We start from the raw sequence: 20,975 nt of genomic DNA on the forward strand, positions 1-20,975 counted from the left end.
TAAGGTACACCACTTCTTCTTATACTTGGTGGTGCCAGGTTCAGCCAATCTACATAAAAGAAAACCATCCAATTATTTATATATAATTTACCTTTATTCCGCCGATGTGAAGCGGCCGTCGCCATAATGTCCTGGAGGGAGGCGCTGCTCAGCAGGGGCGGGGGAGGCGGCGGCTCTTCCGTCCTAGGCGGCATCGCTGCGCATTCAAATCTATACCTTAACATCTCGCTTATAAAGTTCAAAAGGAACATTAATTAAAAAAGAAATTTATTTTAGACCTCTAAAAAGATTTAAACTGGAAAATTTATTTGCCGAGTACTATAAGTTCGTTGGCTGGCAAAGACGATAGTGCTGATAGCTCCTAAGGCGATAAATGTTACAATTAATAATTTGCAACAACAAAAAATGTCAGTGAATGAATTGTAAATTTGGAAAACTGACATTTTCTTATAATACCAAGATAATTATTTACACGGCACACGGTATATTTCATAATTACATGGACCAACGCAAAATCACAATTGAGCACTATTATCACTCACTTAAGAATCACGTTACAGTTTTGCCTTGTAATACAGTAATGGTATTATTAACTTAGCAAATGAATAATGTTTCCCGTTTTTATGTACTATATATACATAGTAAAACAGAAAGGAATTTCCATATATATCGTTGTTCCATTTATACTATCCCACACCAATGCTGTGAATAACATAAGTTTGAACTAGTCCGCATAGCGTTCGTCATTCGATCACCTATATAATTAACTTGTCTGATTCGCAGAAAACGATTTCAGAATTAAGGTTTAATTTGACATAATCCCAGTGAAATAGCCTCAATGAACACAAACACACACACAAAATCACAAGACCCACCACCAACACCCCACACCCAATGAGAACAACAAACCACTCGACATTAGACATGCCAAACATACATAAACAGTTATTTACATTTAGTTCACACCGACACGTTTAGGTTCCTGGTCACAAAAGCCTTCCAACTTACGTAGCGGTCTGGGCGGGAGGGGGTCGTTCAATGACCTTATGGGGTGCGAGAGTCGTTTGTGCTCCAGCGTCTTCCAATACGGTTTATCGCGGTTCAACGACCCGCTATCGGTTCTTGTAGATTTTTGTTCTAAGGAAAACTTTCGCAGCGGCACGTCCGGCTTCCGAGCTTCCAGAGGTTTCCTCTCTAAGCTCTGTACTATTTCCCCAATGGAGCCACTAGGTTTCTTGTTGGAGTTCGCACTCGGAGACCGAGATAACGTTATGACGGATTTAGTAACACCAGACAATTCTCTTACTATGCTCGTTAAGTTTCCATCAGAATTTAGTTTTGATTGTCTTTCATCTTTCTTTGGTTTCTTCGGTTTCCTAGGAACTTTCAGGATTTCCTCTCTGGTAATAAAAGCGAAATCGTCAAGATTTCTGCTCGTTAACTTATCATCGTCCGCTACGTTTTTATCCAAGTAAGTAGGTAGAACTGGACCGATCTCTTCATAATAATTCTCTTCAGATTCCCGCCTTGAATGCGGCAAGAATGTATTCATATGCTTAACATCTTCTTTGATGTTGACTTCCTCTTGAACTGGTTTACTAGAGCTTAGATTTGTGTTTATAACGAAAGGAATATTTTCGACAGGCTGGTAGTACTGATTGTCGACCAACCATTCCGGTGTTTTGGTTAATTTCCCTACATCGTTTTTCGACATTTCTGAAGATTTCAAACTACTTTTGATTGGTGATTTCGGGTCTTCTTTCGATATGTCGTCATTGGAACCCAAATGTTTCCAAGACAAGAATGGCAATTGTTTGGTCTTCGTATTTTTCTGATAAATGCCTTTCTTCTTTACATTCGCTTCGGTTGTTTTGACTTCGCTAGGGTTTGCTTCTTTTTTCAGAACTTGATCGGTATCATCGTAATAAACCGTTTTCTTATCTTGCTTAATATCATGATGCGCAATACATTTCTGCGTCGCGTTATTGGGTTTTAACAGTATCGGTTGTATTAAAACGGGACTTATAATAATGGGCGATGTTGGATCAATATTTCCGTTGAGTATTTTGATCGGCGACACAAAAGTCTTTAGCTTTCTTGCCGGTCGTTGTACAGGCTCGACAGCGTTGTGCACTGCAACGATTTTCGGTGCTTGACCACGAAATGGATCTCTAGTGTTTATTTTTAAATGATAACTAACGCCACTATCATCCGACTTGTCTTGTTTCACTTCATTATCAGTGTCGTTCGTATTTATTATATTTACTAAAGGTATCGTCCCTTCAGTTACAGAGCTGAATGGGAAGTGAGTGGATTCATCAAAGTTTTTCTTTTCATTTTCATTTACATTCTGTTCACAATCTTTGATTTCGTTATCAACTGACTTTGATTGAAGACTAGATAAAACCTCCTTAGCAATATTGCCGTCAATATAATCATTGTATTGCGCAACATCAATCACCGAACACGTATCTGAACTGTTCGATTTTATCCGACATGATCTTTTCGTTCTGTTATTTCCAATTATTCGTTCTATGGCCGCCTTGAATGTCAATTTTAATTCTTCGTTTACTTTTCTCAAATCCCTTTCGATTTTATCGTCTGTGCACACTCGTAGGCCTTGCTCTTTGGTTTGGGGCAATGGTTTTAAAATATCAACGGTCGGTTCCATTCTTATGTCATTTGGATAAGGAAAAGGCAGAATAGACTCTGCCTTAACAACTGGTATGTCTTTGGCGTAATCCACGAGATCGCTATATGGAGACAGAGACTGCGTTTCCGTTTGTTCTTTAATAAAATTACAATTTTTTGTAGAATCGTTGTTATTTTTTTCGATGGGCGATAAAAAAACGCAGTCGGACCCTTCTGTAAATATAGACAGGTCGCTTTCGTTAGGGCCACAATGAAATAGCTCTATACTGGTGGCTTCTTTTAACACCTCTTTAAATTCGGTGTTAGGATTCAAACTATCCATACTTAAAGCCTTCGGTTTCCCATTCAGTAAGCCCGAAATTTCTGTGCCGACCGCAGTTTTGTTTCTACGTTCTATTACGTTACCAGATTCGGACTGCGAAACTGATTTTACGTTCGTAGTAAAATTTTCAACTACCGCTTCCGTATCGTTCATTGTTACCAAATCATCATTATCAAAAGCGTCTTGTCTGTAAAGCTTTTCGCTGAAAAGGTCAACAGCCTCCTGTCGCTTCAGCTCTTTGTTGTGAAATAGAGGTGAAACGACTTCATCTCCAGCTTCTTCGGAATCGGAAACGACACTTGTTATATGTTCGTCATCATTGCTTTCGTCTGTCGTCACGTTATCGATTTCAATTTTCAATCCATTCGTCACATCGTTATTACAATCCGAATTATTCGGTTTGCGGAAAGCTTGATCTACGATACTCGAATCACGCGGCGGTGGATCGGAGACGCTATGAACTCTAGACAAATATCTGGTCGTGATGTTCTTAAAAACGTCTTTAGACGAACAATCGCTTTGTGAATCACACAAATCCGTGTCTTTCGATAACAATCTCTCGTCTTCAGAGCAATTAATTACGCTATCCATTGATTCTGACCTGTCAATACCTGTTATGGTACATTAAAAACGGTGATTAGAATATTGAGAAGGAGTTGACATTTATATACATTACATTACGTTTGACTTGGACCATTTCAAATTTGTTTTTCGCTCTTAATTTATATGGTACATTAAGACAATTCTATTATAATATATATTTAAAATAAGATAATTCATTACTTTACGAAACTTCCAATTTGAAATACGCCAAGTACATGCTACATCTCGTTAGTTAGTTCTATGAGACTGACGTGGATATTAACGCAAGCCTTACACAGAATTAGTGCACTGTAATGCATGTTAATTCTGCTCTAGTATACACAATAAAAACTATTTTCTACTAAAAAGAAAATAATAATAATAAGAAAAACATCCATGCATTTTTATGTCCAAGTTCTAGTACCTACGCAAGTATATTACAAAACTATCGGAAATTTAACAGCACATGCCCTTTTAATTAATCGATACACAAAATCGATACGAATCAACTCGATAACCTTACACTAATCTCGAAACAAAATCGAACCGATAACATTTGCGTTCGAAAATCGCGTGGGCAGTCCAAAAATCATGCGGTCCCTTTCAAACAACTGAAAATCTCAATAGGGCCTCTCTGTCTCACCTTTGAGCGAGTGTATCTGATCTTCTAACAGCCTGATGCGGTCGCGCGCGATCTTATTCTCGGAGACGAGTCGCTCCAGCTCACGCTGAGCCTCCGTTTTAAAATCGTTCGCGACTCGCACCGTCATCAGTAGATCACTTTGAAATTGCTTCCATTCGGCTTCCTGTAAATTAAAAAAAAAACGGTTGTCTGTAAAGTCGGTTTACTGACGATAGTTGAACGTGACAACGTCATAGGAAAATACTGATGGAATGGTGTCAGTTTTCAACAGAAAATTTTAATTTTATTTGTTTGCACTGGACTTTGTTATTTTGTATGGACAATTGACACCACATTCACTTTTCACTGAACTTCATACTTGACGAAAATATGTAAATATATTATTGTATAGCAGCTGTCCACGCGGATGCATCGCTCACTCAAGTAGGAGAGAGACAGATGTCGAACGCTGCCGAACGCGGAGGCCGATTGCGCCTCTTTGTCGCTCGTTGCGCACTCTCGCTTGCACTTCAAGCCTTAAATGGAACGCCTCAGAGCGAGTTAACGCCGCATGAGTCATGTTTTTTCGTGCGTGCAGCCGGCTCCGTCGAATTATAAGACGTTGTCATGTCAAAAAAAATCTTAACGTCTTCAAGGTTTTCCTGTCTAGCGTGTCGCTATCATGGAACACAATTGACAGATGCTTGAATGTCTCGCTTTTTTTTTCCACAGAAGAAAATCGCCGGATCCCCACCCGCGCGGCAGGTGGGGTATGTGGGAGTTGAACCTCACTAAAAACTCCTGCCGCTCACAACCGGCGCCCTACCTCGGACCGGGCCGGAGCCCAGTCGGGGTTATTGAGACGGCGGGACAGGGTTGACGCAGAGCACATTACATCCATCCCACCGTCCCACGGACGCCGGACCGGCGGCCGCCAGCGACACGACCACCGGTTCCCTCGTTCAGCGGGCCGAGAGCCCGCCTTGATGGCGCCGCGTTACACCTTCCCCCAGAGCGGTCGGGGGAACGCGGTCTACCATCACCCGGCTTCCTGCTGCGGGTGAGCGTGCAAAGCACGCCACCCCACGTCTGGGTCTCTCCCCGCACAAAACGGGTGGGACCCTAGCTCTTAGGGGGCCAGGTCACGGATACGACCCCGGTCCCGACCCCCAAAATGTCTCGCTTATGACATTTTCAAGATAAGCTTGCATATATAAGGCCGTCAGCGCAAAAGTGACCTAAGCTTACCATAGCTAGTATGGAGAGAATTAGGTTGAATTTTCATGAAATTGAATTTGAGTAGGCAAAAAAACAATACGCGCAAAAATAATGTTTACAAAGCTATCTGTTATCTATGGGTGAAACGAAGGCCGATTTTGCATCAAAATTTATTATATTTTAAATATATATAAAAATTAATTGCTGTTCGTTAGTCTCGCTAAAACTTGAGAAAGGCTGGACCGATTTAGCTAATTTTGGCCTTGAATTATTTGTGAAGTCCAGAGAAAGTTTAAAAGGTAGATATAATTAAGAAAATGCTCGGAATTATATAAAAATAACAATTATGTTGTCCCTTTGGTGTGTCCCCCATCGGACGGATTCTTTTTGTTTGTTTTAAGTTTATTTTATACAAAGGTCTTTTATTTATCGATTGAAGCACTACGAAGTCTGCCGGGTCAGCTAGTTTTAAATAAATTCTATGAAACATATAATAAACTTGTGGGTTAGGCCACTTTTGCGCTGACGGTCTCATATACAAGTTCCGAATAACAAAATTCGGACAGTCGGTCTACCGAGAGTACTAATATCACTTGCTCGGTGGAAGATCTTCCTTTTGTCGTTAAGTCTCCCAAAATGTCGTAATATAAATATGACCACCTTGAGAATAGAGATATCAACTGTATAGCTTAAAGACCCCATCACCATTCGAACTGGAACGCATGACTGCTTGAGGGCAGATATAAGTAGAGGTAGGGTGTGGTACCTACACATTCAATCATTTCCTGGTGGTTTCCATTTTACTGGTGGTAGGACCTCTTGTGAGTCCGCACAGGTAGGTACCACCACCTCTCCTTTTTTTGCCGTGAAGCAGTAATGCGTTTCGGTTTGAAGGGTGGGGCAGTCGCTGTAACTATACAGAGATCTTAGAACTTATATCTCAAGGTGGGTGGCGCATCTACGTCGTAGATGTCTATGGGCTCCAGTAACCACTTCATACCAGGTGGGCTGTGAGCTCGTCCACTCATCTAAGCGATAAAAAAAAAACCTCTTCAGTTTTTTTTTAGTATACTCACGTCTCTTTCTCTGTCCCTCGTGAGCTGAGCGTTCCTGGCCCTAGCCTCTTGGAGCTGCCTCTCAAAGTCCGTGGCTCTGGCGATAGCCTCTCCGGCCCGACTCATCAGCGTCAGCTTCTCGTCAGTAGCCACTTGGACCTGGAAGCCGTTATTTTGATTAACATAACATTGACCACTTCACAAGTTTAAGATTAAAATTAAAATTAACGATTTAATATCACAATTTTTATCATACATTTTATTATTTTCGATGTATCGAATCTATACTCTATACTAATAAATAAATCTACAGTGGTTTTTACGGATGTTCCGTTATAATTGCTGAACCGTGCATCCGATTGACTTGAAACTTGGTATCCATGTAGAAAATACATGTACTTAATGGATAGGCTAATATTTATATGAGTGTTGAACTCCCTAATAATAATGACAATAAATAGTAATGCTAATTTTAAATGCGCGGCGAAGCGGGCGAGTACGGCTAGTATAGATATATTTCTAAACTACAATCAGGGGACAGCAGATCAATTAAAACGAACAAGGGAATGTTATCCACATATGCATATGACGTTGGTTCGTCAGTTTTTTTTTTCTTCCTAAGCTGATAGCCTTGAGAGGCTATATCAGCGTAACCTTAACTAGTAGGTGAGCTCACGGGGCTCAAACCTGATGACGTTGCTAACACGAACCCTAGCAAGAGCCGTGCTTCGCAGAATCTACCACCGGATCGGAAACGCGACCCACTGAGAAGATCCGGCGAGAAACTGTTTATTACTGGTGGTAGGACCTCTTGTGAGTCCGCGCGGGTAGGTACCACCACCCTGCCCATTTCTGCCGTGAAGCAGTAATGCGTTTCGATTTGAAGGGCGCGGCAGCCGTTGTAACTAAACTGAGATCTTAGAACTCATATCACAAGGTGGATGGCGCATTTACGTTGTAAATGTCTATGGGCTCCAGTAACCACTTAACACCAGGTGGGCTGTGAGCTCATCCACCCATCTAAGCAATAAAAAAAAACACATCCATATTATGACGTTGGTTCGTCAATACGCACCTGTATCTGCATCTCGGAAATGTTCTCCTGCAGGGTGTTGATCTCGCCCTGCATGGCGGACTTCTCCTGCCGCAGCTGCTCGACCTGGAACTCCAGCTCGGAGATCGTCGATTTCGCGTTGTTGCGAGACACCTGGGGGCGTTTGCAATAAGCAATTTATAGTTTACTGGCTTTAATACGGCGGATTCACTCGCGGTCGTGTAGAAATAAATTGAGAATTTTAGTACTTTTTATTAGTACTTTTTATTAACAGTAGGCAGCGATTTGACTCTGCCCCTGGCATAGCTGAAGTCCATGGGCGACGGTAACCACTCACCATCAGGTGGGCCATATGCTCGTCTACTCTAAGGGCATTTGTGGGAAAATTGTGTGCATTTAAACACTACCACGCTCTTTATAAGTAGTTTTTTAATTTTTATTGCAAATATGGGTGGACGATCTCACGGCTCATCTAGTGTTAAGTGGTTACCGGAGCCCATAGACATCTACAACGTAAATGCTGCCACCCACCTTGAGATATGAGTTCTAAGGTCTCAGTATAGTTACAACGGCTGCCCGGCCCTTCAAACCGAAACGCATTACTGCTTCACGGCAGAAATACTTCACGACAGTCGCGTTTCCGATCCGGTGGTAGATTCTGCGAAGCACGGCTCTTGCTAGGTTTCGTGTTAACAGCGTTGTCAGGTTTGAGCCCCCTGAGCTCTCCTACTAGTTAAGGTTACGCTGATATAGCCTCTCAAGGCTCTCAGGTTAGGTAGGAAAATAAAAGAGTATAGTTACGAGCGCGTCGTCGTGCAGCTTGCGCGCGTCGGAGTGTGCGCGGTCGAGCTGGCGGTGCGCGTGCGCGAGGCGCTCGGCGAGGGCGTGCGCGCGCTGGGCGTGCGCCTCCGCATCCCGCCGCGCCGCCGCCGCCGCCGCCTCCGCCTCCGCCGCGCCCGCCGCCGCGCCCGCGCCCTCCGACAACTAGCCATGTCACGACACCAGATATTACCAGTCTGCTTACTGTGAGTGTTTTAACGTTCTCGCGTAAAAGTTAACTCAAATTTGTAAACAGTTGGACAGCGCCCTTAGCGCCAAACATAAGCAAATAATTAAATTCCATAGAATTTAGGGTTAACTTTTACGCTATCGAGAAATTTAAAAAACTCCCACTAAGGACACATTTGTTCGATTTATTTGTAAAACATCTCTTTGCATGTAAAGCGTTACTTATGTTTCTATTATTTTAAATACATTTGACAGTGTCATAGAAAGTGCTACACAAACCACACGTATTTTGACTATCTTTATCACTAGACTTATTAATTGTTTATTAACCTAATGAAATTAAAAGAGAGCGATGATCGGACTAAACAGCCACACTGAAGTGTCAGTAAAACTCTCAAGTTATTGCGACTAATTTTGTTATAACTCAGATGGGCTAAAAGGTCAAGTTACTGATGACCGTAATAGTTATATATAGGTACATAATTACTGTTTGATGGAGATCAACAAATTATCTGTTCAAAAGATTTTAACTGTTGATAGACTACATTTGATTTTGATCTTTGTGGTGTAGGCAGTATAAATAGTTTCCTACGGTACGGGATATGCAAATTTGCACTTTTCGAATTCGTGATCTCAATCTAAACATTTTCAATATTAAACTTAGAGAATCGTAAAGTTTTTTTTTTAATTTTTTAAGCAAAGCATGGCATACAAAATACGAAGTGGCAAGTGCTAGTAATGTGGTACTACTACAACCTAACCTAATCTAACCTAAGACATATTATATAATATGCAAAGAAAACTATGTTTTGTTTGTCATTTACATTTTTTTATTAAAATATTTTTCGTTATTAAAGCCGTTTGTATTACGTTTATTTAAATAAATAAAAAAATACTGCAACAACATCATTAATTTATTTGTATTCCAACTTTTCTTAATATATTCAATTCACATGTACCTAACTTTTGGCAAATGTGCACATTTACCGGTAAAAACAGGTAAAAGTGTACATTTCCCAACAGTGTACATTTACCGTAATATATATAAATAATTAATGATGAATTCCATTTGACAACCACCCTTTAACAACTCCCTATTCAAAGGTTCCAAGCTGGTCTGATCCAAACTTATATTTTGTATGCAGCGCCCCTAGCGACAAACGTACGCAAACGTTCCAATTCCATACAAATTTGAGTTAACTTTTACGCTATCGAGAACGTTAAAAAACTCGTACTAAGCACACTGAACGTGTACTGGCGCTTTATACTACGATTTGAGTGAAGCGATGTAAAAGTGCTGATGTGAATGCGCGCGTGCCCTGTACAATACATGACTCGTACATTCGGAAGCACCAACGTAGATCTCTGCGGTGCTGTAGACGAAGAGCGGTAGGCAGCGGCTTGGCTCTGCCCCTGGCATTGCTAAAAGTCCATGGGCGAAGGTAATCACTGGGGGCCTCAATCATCAGGTGGGCCGTATGCTCCTCTGCTTACAAGGGCAAAAATGTGTATGTGTGCAAGTCACAAACGGTAGAAGTGAAACTTATATAAAATAAGAATAATCGCAAGGGTCAACCACCACCCACTGCCTGCGCAGTGCACTGGAGCAGGCCCACCCTGGGGGACCACCTGCATGATCACGGTGTCTCTACGCCAGGTAAGTATAATTAAGCAAGAGAAACATGAGAACGTCTATTCAACTGTGTAACATCTTGTCATCACGATTCAGGAATTGTTGAATTTACGTGCAGCGACATCTGTTGATAACAAACTAAATAGAAATAATTGTAAATCATCTTTTATAGTATGAGCCCTCTGTGAATTGATATTTTAACTTCACGTTTCATTTTTTCGTTTCATCGAGTTTGAAATCACATCACAACGATTCTAAAGAAGTTTCACAAGTACAGAGATTATGGTCACTGTCCTGACCTTGGCTTTAGCGGCGTCGAGCAGGTCGGAGAGCGTGGCGACCTGGTGCTGGCGGGCGGCGGCCAGGTCCCGCGCCGCCTGCGCCTCCAGCTCGCTCTCGGCGCGCGAGCACTCCAGCGAGCTCTCCAGCGACCTGCCCCAGCACCACAACGGAACGTAACCTCACTGCTGGTAGGACGTCTTGTGAGTCCGCACGGGTAGGTCCCACCATCCTGCCTATTTCTGCCGTGAAGCAGTAACGCGTTTCGGTTTGAAGGGCGGGGCAGCCGTTGTACATATACTGATGATATGATGATACTCCAACGGTTGTCTTAGTGTTCAGACGGGAACGTGCGAGGATTTCGCGGCAGAAATGGAGCGGAGTCTGTTCCGCATACATCCCCGCACCGAGCCAGTGTGAAGGGGCTACCGGAGCCCATAGACATCTACAACGTAAATGCCGCCGCCCACCCTGAGATAGAGTTGAAAGGTCTCAGTATAGTTACAGCGGCTGCCCCACCCTTCAAACCGAAACGCATTACTGCTTCACGGCAGAAATAGGCAGAATCGTGGTACCTACCCGTGCCGACTCACAAGACCTCCTCCTACCACCAGTAATTTCACGAATTATAATTTTTGCGGGTTTGATTTTTATTACACAATGTACCTACACTTCACCGTGGAAGTCAATCGTGAACATTTGTTAAGTACGTATTTCATTAGAAAAATTGGTACCCGCCTGTGGGATTTGAACACCGGTGCATCGTTAGATACGAATGCACCGGACGTCTTATCCTTTAGGCCACGACGACCGCAAAGGGAGACGTCATATCAAATCGCCCTATTACTATGATGCATTAAGGGTCGGTTTAGTCCCAGCGTGTGCGTGCGACTCCCATCAACATCTCAACGTGAGGACCTCACCTAATCCTCTCACTGAGAGCTTCATTTTCTTTGGTTTTCTCTTCTAAACTCGTTTTCAGTTGACTTAACTCCTCTTCCAGCTGTTCCTGTTTGGTTAACAGATGCTTTCTTTCCTCCTGCGACATCTGCGGATAACGAATTGAGAGTCATTTTAAAACACAAGAAGTATATTTTATGATGATAATTGGCTCAAAGACTCAAACGATTTTCAGGACATGAGGTCGGAGGTATCTCAATTGTATTGCATATGTCCTTGTAGCGAAATGATGGCTGGTCTGCGGCAGACATAGAATGATGGTACTGATCCGTGTTGGCTTCCAAAACATACAACCGCTCGTGGGCGCGTAACTATGCACATTGTATGTGTAATAGTGCACATTATGTAATAAAACAGCATAAATCTTTGTTTAATGATATCCATAAATTATACAATTGATAAATCTGCATCAAACGCCACAAAAAAATCTCTATTGTTGAGATATATTTAATATTAAATTATAAAAATAATTCTCGTCAGCATAACTGTATTAGAGGGTATTCTTTCTTTTTTAAAGAGCCTCCACATCCTTCCATTACTATTTTTAAATATATTATAATTTTAAATGTATTATAATTTTAAATATTGCATACGAAATTCGATCTAGCATTTTCGACCTTACGTCACTGACGTTTAGAGTTTTAAAAAAAAAGCAAAGTCAACATTGAAGATGTTACCTTCAACATGGCGAACAGCTGTTGATCCGTGTCCCCGGGGACCAGGTTCACGGGTTCAATGCCCTCACGCAACAATAGCTCTTGTAGTGTGTCCACCTGCAAAAATATTTTATTACATGAAAACCAAAATTCCAATCAATTGACCTTATTTTCATAAAAGCATCTGTTAAAGAACACTATTTATCCTTACCATATTAAATAAAAGTATATATATTTGTATAATGTATTATAATATAAAGTATAGTAACCGGCAAACATCTTGAGTAAATGACCTTGACTGCGCAGAACCGAATTTTAGATCACTTTGGTGGTGAGGGTGAGGCGCGACGGCAGGGGAAATCGTATCGAGCGCGTTATTGGTAGATCAGTCGAACCTTGCGTCCCGCACCGCGCCCTCGTTCCGCTTGCTCCCAAAAGTACGCTTGCGTACAGAGGAAAGTTATTATATTATTAAAGTCTATCGTTATTAATCGTTAAGTTATTTGTTATATTACTTGTGGACTTTGTTGCCATTGCTATTTGTTGAGTGTTTGTTGTTTTTTTTATAAAACATACACTATGCCGCGACAAACCGGTGTAGTATTCAAAAGAAAGGGTAGAAAAATTGTGTACGACGTATATTGCTTCATTATAAAACAGGGGAAGAATGATATGGAAAAATTAAAACAGACTTCGGAAGTAACAAAACCATCAGTGAGGACTGTTAGGTGCATTATTAAGGAAGCTAAAGGCTCTGGCTTGCTCGCCGTGTCTCGGAGTCCGGGTAAGAAAAGATCAGGGAAGAAGAAAGTTACCGGAATGGATAGTTTCGTTCAATCTGTAATAAAAAGATGTAATCATAATAACTACATAACAAGCAGCGAAACTCCGTACCGTAGAAAGGCTTCGAAAATTTTAAAGAAGATATAAATTTTAATGGCTCGGAATGAAGCTTACGACGTATTATGAAAGAGCTAGGCTTTAGATGGAAAAAAAGAACAGAAAATAATCGGAAGCTGGTAATTGAAAAAAGTAACATTCGATTACTACGAATCGAATATCTTCAAAAAATAATTAATTATAGACAAAAAAGAAGACCGAATGGACCGAGTTGTAAACTACACCGATGAGCCCTATGTCGACTAATCACGATGATAGCGACTCGGGTGATGAAAACAGTGATGATGATGATGGTCAAGATTATGATAACGAAAAAAAAAAATACAAATACCAGCTTCGCTTCAACTGAACCAAGACCTGGCAAGTTTTGACTTAATAGAAGGAATATCTATTTTACCCCAAGATTAAATTATTACAATTATTAACCTACATTTTTTGTTGATGTTCTAATAAATATATAAAAAAATACATATGTTGATTTTAATAATTTAATTGCATTATGACGCAGAGTATATAATGTTTTTGCACGTGAGTGTACCATGCGCAAACTTACCCCCACTACGTCAACAAATGCTCAAGAAGTTTGCCGGCTATTATAAGTATATGTGTGTGTCTATATATATATGTGTGTATGTGTATTTGTATGTATATATATTGTTTTGTATTTTGTAATTTGTATATAATAATATATGTAATGTTTACTGTATGCACTAGGTTTGTGTTCCTAATTCTTCTTTCCTTCTGCGGGCCTACTGGGAGAGATTTCAACATGAAATAAGTAGTGCCCTTGTACTCTGTGTCCTTATTGTCATGTTTCTTCTAACAGCTGTGTGTACAAAATATATTAAATAAGTAAATAAATAAAAATCAAAATAAACTTTATAGTGGCATATATACAGGATATTTTTTATAAAAAAAACTAATTCGAATCTAACAAGCTAGATTATACATGGTATATTGGAATCGTCCAAATAACCGGAAACCGTCAACATATTCGGTGAATTCATTTCTTTTCATGCACGTAATGTAATGCAAAATAAATAAAAAACAGTTGATGCACGGGCATAGGGGCTTAGTCTACCGGAATACGGACGCAGGAGCTATTATATACCATTTACTTGTATCAGGTGTTAACTAAAAAAAAAAAAAACAATTTTTATCTCTTCCTACCCACCTTCGTCCTGCTGTCCTCTAGTTTCTCAGTCTGCCGACAGAGGGACTCCAGCAGGACCTGCTTCTCGTCAGCCAGACGCTCGTTGTCCGCGTGAGCGTCAGCCAGTTGCGACTGCAGGTCTGCAAGTTCCGCCAACGTCGCTTGGAGCTCTTCGCTTGTGCTGAAAAACGTAATATATATCTTGTGACTAGTATGATACTATACTTTTTGAAGACTATATTATCTATATATTAATACGTGAAGCAGAAACTTTGTACCCCTCTTTTTCGAAAATTGCGCGGACGGAGGAGTATATTTCTTACACTTACAACAATTAATTTAAGACATCAATCAACTGAGATGAAATTAAATGAAATGAAATGAGATGAGATGATATGGGATGATGAAATATGATTTCAGTAAAATGGTGGTCATTTACTGAGACTTTTTCAGTGGGCTTTTTGGAGGATCCCGAGAAGCTACGTCCAGCTCTCTATCCCGAGAAGCTACGTCCAGCTCTCTATCCCGAGAAGCTACGTCCAGCTCTCTATCAGGAGAAGCTACGCTACGTCCAGCTCTATTTCATTTTCCTACATTTGTGCACTTTCACAGATATTAAACAGTTAATAAACTACCGTTATTACACATTTAAACCTGAAGAAATGCTAAATAGACAAAATAAAACAAATCTCAACCTCACTCCTCGCGTTTTTTTTTATTGCCCTTGTTGGCAGACGAGCATACGGCCCACCTGATGGTGAGTGGTTACCGTCGCCCATGGACTTCGACAATGCCAGGGGCAGAGCCAAGCTGCTGCCTACCGTTCCCGCCAAATAGTCAATAAGGGCTAAACAGATTAGTATACCTATAGTGGTGTTCCTCCATCTGCAGGATGCGGTCCTGCAGACACGCGACCGACACCTCGCTGAGCGAGGAGGACGAGTGCTTGTCCCACTCCGGGGTGCTCGCCTCTCCGCTGTCGCCTTCGCCCTGGTAAATTCGCCACGGCTAATTATAATGCCAATTCTTCGATAAACAAATAGCTCCATTTTGCTAAACGTTTTTAAAGAGTACAAACTAAAGGCAAAGCTAGAAGATGAGTAAGTAGTCGTCAATTTAAGTGACTGGATGATGTCCGATGGTTATAAGTTTCTAAACAGGCTACGTACATTGTGGGCGAGCGCTATGGAGGCCGGCGCCGAGGAGTGCATGCGGCGGGGTGCTGGCGCGAGCAGCAGCTGCCGCTTCTCGCTGTCGGAGAGCGGCGAGTGCGCGACACCACGCAGCCGCGCGCGCAACGCCCCATTCTCGTCGGCGAGACGCTCTAGCGCCGCCTCGCGTTCCGCTTCCACGCTCTAAACGCAAACACAACACAGGATTAAACTTTATGAATTTTTGGTGTCTGAAAATTTATAAAATCCTTCATCTATATAAATTATATAAAAATGAATTGCTGTTCGTTAGTCTCGCTAAAACTCGAGAACGACTGTCCGATTTAGCAAATTTTGGTCTTGAATTGTTCGTGGAAGTCCAGAGAAGGTTTAAAAGGTGAATAAATATGAAAATGCTCGGAATTATATAAAAACAAACATTTTTGTTTTTCCTTTGATGTGGTCCCCCCTGTCGGACTGATTCCTTCAATTGAGGCACTACGAAGTATGCCGGGTCAACTAGTTAAAAATTAAATATAGGATAGGTAATATGTTGCTGCCATTTACAGGAGCAATGCGAAACTAATCGAAGCGAAGCCATCTAGTGGCCGACGCCGGTAAACATTTTTGTTGAGTGCTTGACTTGCTTATCTATATCGACGCTTGAAACATGAACTTTACATCGACATCAACCCCACGAAAAGCACAGCGGTGCTCTTCAAAAGGGGTCGCCCTCCGAACACCACGCTGAGCATCCCCCTCCCAACTAGGCGCGTCAACACCTCCGCCCCCGCCATTCGCCCAATCACGATGTTCGACCAGCCCATACCGTGGGCCCCGAAGGTCAAATATTTAGGCGTCACCCTCGACAGTAGGATGACATTCCGCCCTCACATTAAGACGGTACGCGACCGTGCCGCCTTCATTCTAGGACGTCTCTACCCGATGATATGTAGGCGAAGTAAAATGTCCCTTAGAAATAAGGTGACACTCTACAAAACTTGCATACGCCCCGTCATGACCTATGCAAGTGTAGTGTTCGCTCACGCGGCCCGCACTCACTTAAAATCATTCCAAATTATTCAATCCCGTTTTTGCAGGATAACCGTCGGAGCCCCGTGGTTCGTCAGGAACGTCGACCTCCATGACGACCTAGACTTAGAGTCCATCAGTAAGTATCTACAGTCGGCGTCCATGCGCCACTTCGATAAAGCGGCACGACACGAGAACCCTCTCATCGTGGCCGCCGGTAACTACATTCCCCATCCTGCGGACAGAATGGAAAGCAGTCGACGTCGCCCAAAACACGTCATCTCGGATCCTCCCGATCCACTAACGGTGCTTTTAGGTACTTCAAGCACCGGTCACCGTTCTCGTCGAACACGTCGCTTGCGACGAAGGGCTCGACGAGTAAATTAACCCTCAGACACAGCCCACTGAGTTTCTCGCCGGATCTTCTTAGTGGGTCGCGTTTCCGATCCGGTGGTAGATTCTGCGAAGCACGGCTCTTGCTAGGGTTCGTGTTAGCAACGTCATCAGGTTTGAGCCCCGTGAGCTCACCTACAAAAGTTAGGGTTACGCTGACATAGCCTCTCAAGGCTCTCAGCTTAGGTAGGAAAAAAAAAAGAACTTTACAGTAGACTAATTTAAAGTTGAAATACCTGAAAAAAATTATCTTCTAACGAATCTAGCTGTAGGTTTGAAATTATTTTAATAGACCTAGAAATATATTTTTTTTGCGCACCGAACATGGTTATTGACTATCATTTATGTATAAAGCAGTTATTGTCGCTTAGTCACGTTTGCCTTTCAAGCGTCGATATGAAGTCGTCGTGGCCTAAGAGATAAGACGTCCGGTGCATTCGTGTTGAGCGATGCACCTGTGTTCGAATCGCAGGCGGGTACCAATTTTTCTAATGAATTACGTACTCAACAAATATTCACGATTGACTTCCACGGTGAAGGAATAACATCATGTAATAAAAGTGAAACCCGCAAAATTATAATTTGCGTATTTACTGGTGGTAGGACCTCTTGTGAGTCCGCGCGGGCAGGTACCACCGCCCTGCCTATTTCTGCCGTGAAGCAGTAATGCGTTTCGGTTTGAAGGGTGGGGCAACCGTTGTAACTATACTGAGATCTTAGAACTTATATCTCAAGGTGGGTGGCGCATTTACGTTGTAGATGTCCATGGGCTCCAGTAACCACTTAACACCAGGTGGGCTGTGAGCCCGTCCACCCATCTAAGCAATAAAAAAAAATGTATATAAAAAATCTATGTATAAACGTCGATATGTATGTTCTTGAAACGACTATACTCCGAAAAGGCTGGATCGATTTCGATGAAATTCACAGGAAACCTTCAGTTTGGACATACGGGTCATCCTGTGAAGTTTAGTAGCGATCGGAACAAAGATTACCCAGCCGGAATTTAATTGTATCTTCATAAATTACTAAGCATTTTTACAACGTTCCACTTTTTTTTTAACTACCTATGCTGATAGCCTTGAGAGGCTTTTTCAGCGTAACCTTAACTAGTAGGTGAGCTCACGGGGTTCAAACCTGACGACGTTGTTAACACGAATCCTAGCAAGAGCCGTGCTTCGCAGAATCTACCACCGGATCGGAAACGCAGCTCACTGAGAAGTTCCGGCGAGAGAACAGTGGGCATTACATTGTGCTTAATGCTTGAACTTCTATGGAATTGGAACAGTGCCCCTAGCGGCAAAGAAGCTGTTCCAACTCCATACAAATGGGAGTTAACTTTTACGCGATCGAAATGTTAAAAAACTCACACTAAGCACACAGTTCAAAAGTACCACCATCGACATACACGGCTCTTAGTGACAAAGTTTTTTTTAATTGCTTATATGGGTGGACAAGCTCACGGCCCACCTGATGATAAGTGGTTACCGGAGCCAATAGACACCTACAATGTAAATACCGCCACCCATATCGAGACATGAGTTCTGAGCTTTCAGTTTTTACAGTGTAACGACTGCCACACCCTACAAACCGAAACGCATTACTACTTCACGGCAGAAATAGACAGGGCGGCGGTACCTACCTAACAAACAAACACACGAAACCAGACAATGTTGACCCTTATTTCTTTCACATACGATAAGGAGATCATTAGGTCAACAAATATGTCTCTATTTATTGGGATTACACAACATTTTAACGGTCTCTCACATTTAATGATAAACTTCTTCCGAAACCACTATCCTGTATATTTGTCGCGGGGCAGAGTCATCCGTTCCTGGTTTGACAACAACCGTTACACAAAATACATTGAGAATTGGACCTGAAGTCTCTGAGTGAGTGGCAGCATTCACATGGGGTATACGTTCTGGTTCTGGTAATGAGTGCCGCTAATTCTATTTAATAAGCGATAGAAATACCGTAAAAAATACTACGGTATCGGCAATCTCTGAAGAAAATGCTGCTAGCTTGTCATTGCCACCCACCTATGGCCATGTGAGACATGAGACAGCAACATGTTTCCCCGATCACCGTAACTATTAGTCGCGAAATATTAGCCCAAACTAGTCATTGAAAAGTTAATGGCGTAATACGTTTTTTACTGGTGGTAGGACCTCTTTTGAGTCCGTGCGGGTAGGTACCACCACCCTCTCTATTTCTATTGTGGATGTCTATGGGCTCCAGTAACCACTTAACATCAGGTGGGTTGTGAGCTCGTCCACCGATCTAAGCAATAAAAAAAAACAATAATCAGAAACTGTTACGCATACATTGCTCTAAGCTAGACATTAAGCATTTCTTTGATGTTAATACGACTGCAGTCTGAAACGTCTAAAAGTCAATGACCGCAGGTTTAACACCACGAACCTTCAATTTATCCAGTTCAGCTCTCAGCCTATCAGCCTCGGTGGCCTTCTCGAGGAGTTCGTCGACCCTCGCTTGTAGCTGTGCTCGTTCCATTGCGCTTATTTCCAGTTCCCTCCTCAGTGTCTCTATCTCACGGGCTCCTGATATTAATGATGCCTGTAACGTTAAAATGATAGGTCAAGAATCGACCAAGATTTTTGTCGCCCCGCATTGTACCATTTACCAGATATTGGAACAGATATCGGTTCATATCTACAGACATCGTATGTGAGATATAAAAAAAATCCACCATTTGTCTTGTGAACATGGTCATATCAAGCCAAAGGTAAGGGTATTGTGTGATGTTGGCCCAGAAAAGCACTATCCCAACTCTTCTCGTGTGCGTAAGGGTAAAGCCTAATGGTAAGGGATTTGGTTAATAATGAATAGCAACGTTCTCTGAGTATTATCCTATTATCATCATCAGCGTCATAAGCCCACAGTCGTCGTATGCTGGACATAGGTCCCTAACAATTTACACTAGTAAGTCCGATCTTCGGCGTATGGTATATATGTATAACAAACCTTGATTTACTGCTGGTTGAGCATACTGCCCATGCGAGTATGGGCAAGTTTCATTTGTATATTATAATGGTTATCGAAGCCTTCAAACTGAAATGCATGTTAAGCGACCAGCACTGTGGCCCCTAGTGGTGATAGTTAAAATCATCCGTTAACACAAGTTATGTACGTATTTAGTTAGTTAAATTGCTATCTGCCTGCATAAGTGCATAAGTGTTAAGTAAATATTTCTCAGGAGCCGACAAATCATTGACATGTATATGGGATTTGCCATGCCAATTACTTGACTGAAAGAAAATACGCTCATAAAACTCGGATTGCGTATTTGAACACGCCTTGTTATAGAATTTGAGATTTTCTCAACTCACGATACTGATATGTTGACCAGTATTGAGATCATAATATTGATTTTTTTTCCCAAACTTAAATGACCACATAAGACAATAAAAGTTTGCTCTGCTAACGTATATTCTAGAAAATCGTGTACATACCTCTGATGGAGCTGCAGGCATGAGCTCCACGTCCGGAAAGCCCGGCATGTGGTCAGCATTTAAAGTGACCGGCAGGCTAACGTACTCCTGGGAGCCTCGTTCGTCTACCGATCCACCCAGCTCCTCGGCGCTTCCGTAATCCCTTCCGACCTGTCCATCTTCGTATTCCAAGCTCTCTCTAAGCTCGGGGTCCTCTAGAACCGCATTATTATTCCCGAGATCCTTCTTTTTGTGTGCCTTGTGCAGTTTCTCCTTCGAGCCGAAGAGCTTTAATGCTTTGTCTCTTGCTGGCGCTACTTTGTGGTGCTTGGAATCGAGGCTGGACACTGAAGGAGCTCCTTTCAGCGTGGCCTCCTGTTTCCCCTGACTAGGTCCTCTACGGAACAACGATTTAAACTTCATCATCTTGACGTTCCTTATAGCATCGTTCGCATTCGTATCACTGATCGATTCGTTTCGTTTTTATCATGTTCCAACGGTCACTGTCCACGTTACTGCGATCTGAATCGTTGATTAAATAGGCGCGTTCCGACATTGTAATAGACCAGACGTTTTGCTTTTTTAAATTAATGCTTATAATTGTGACATCGAACAAGCCGTAGAGAAAGAGCGTAGCTACGACTTTCCAAATGTTTTCTACTTTATCATTATTGATACCGACATTTTTATAGTAATTCTCTAATCTAAGTAGTTATGTAAAGAGGAATCTTTTGGTGTAATTTGTTAGGGCATTATTCTCTAGCTCGTTTTTTGTCCGATTGGATTGAAACTTTTTGTAGGTTTCTGTTATATTTTCGTAAACGTACGATAAGAGTAATTTTATAAT

General features: G+C 41.9%; 1 protein-coding gene across 14 annotated transcripts in view; it reads right to left on the reverse strand.

Annotated features, from left to right (window-relative positions):
• LOC101742265 (cytospin-A) overlaps positions 1-20,975 on the reverse strand; it is a 104,625-nt gene that overhangs the window by 12,230 nt on the left and 71,420 nt on the right. For 7 of the 14 annotated variants that reach the window (XM_038016558.2, XM_062672933.1, XM_038016555.2 and 4 more), the window contains 14 exons: positions 20,150-20,525; positions 19,098-19,253; positions 15,264-15,449; positions 14,960-15,084; positions 14,116-14,275; positions 12,063-12,158; positions 11,349-11,473; positions 10,446-10,578; positions 8,307-8,489; positions 7,527-7,658; positions 6,473-6,610; positions 4,200-4,362; positions 1,009-3,585; positions 92-196 (listed from right to left, as the gene is read on the reverse strand). In XM_038016558.2, the coding sequence (XP_037872486.1) occupies positions 92-196; positions 1,009-3,585; positions 4,200-4,362; positions 6,473-6,610; positions 7,527-7,658; positions 8,307-8,489; positions 10,446-10,578; positions 11,349-11,473; positions 12,063-12,158; positions 14,116-14,275; positions 14,960-15,084; positions 15,264-15,449; positions 19,098-19,253; positions 20,150-20,525 (4,655 nt within the window). Of the gene's footprint in view, positions 1-91; positions 197-1,008; positions 3,586-4,199; positions 4,363-6,472; positions 6,611-7,526; positions 7,659-8,306; positions 8,490-10,445; positions 10,579-11,348; positions 11,474-12,062; positions 12,159-14,115; positions 14,276-14,959; positions 15,085-15,263; positions 15,450-19,097; positions 19,254-20,149; positions 20,651-20,975 lie in introns of all 14 variants that reach the window. The other 7 variants (XM_038016563.2, XM_038016561.2, XM_038016562.2 and 4 more) reach the window with 2 other exon arrangements.

The sequence above is a fragment of the Bombyx mori genome, chromosome 16 (genome assembly GCF_030269925.1).
Source record: "Bombyx mori chromosome 16, ASM3026992v2".
In the NCBI taxonomy this organism is placed as follows: domain Eukaryota; kingdom Metazoa; phylum Arthropoda; class Insecta; order Lepidoptera; family Bombycidae; genus Bombyx; species Bombyx mori.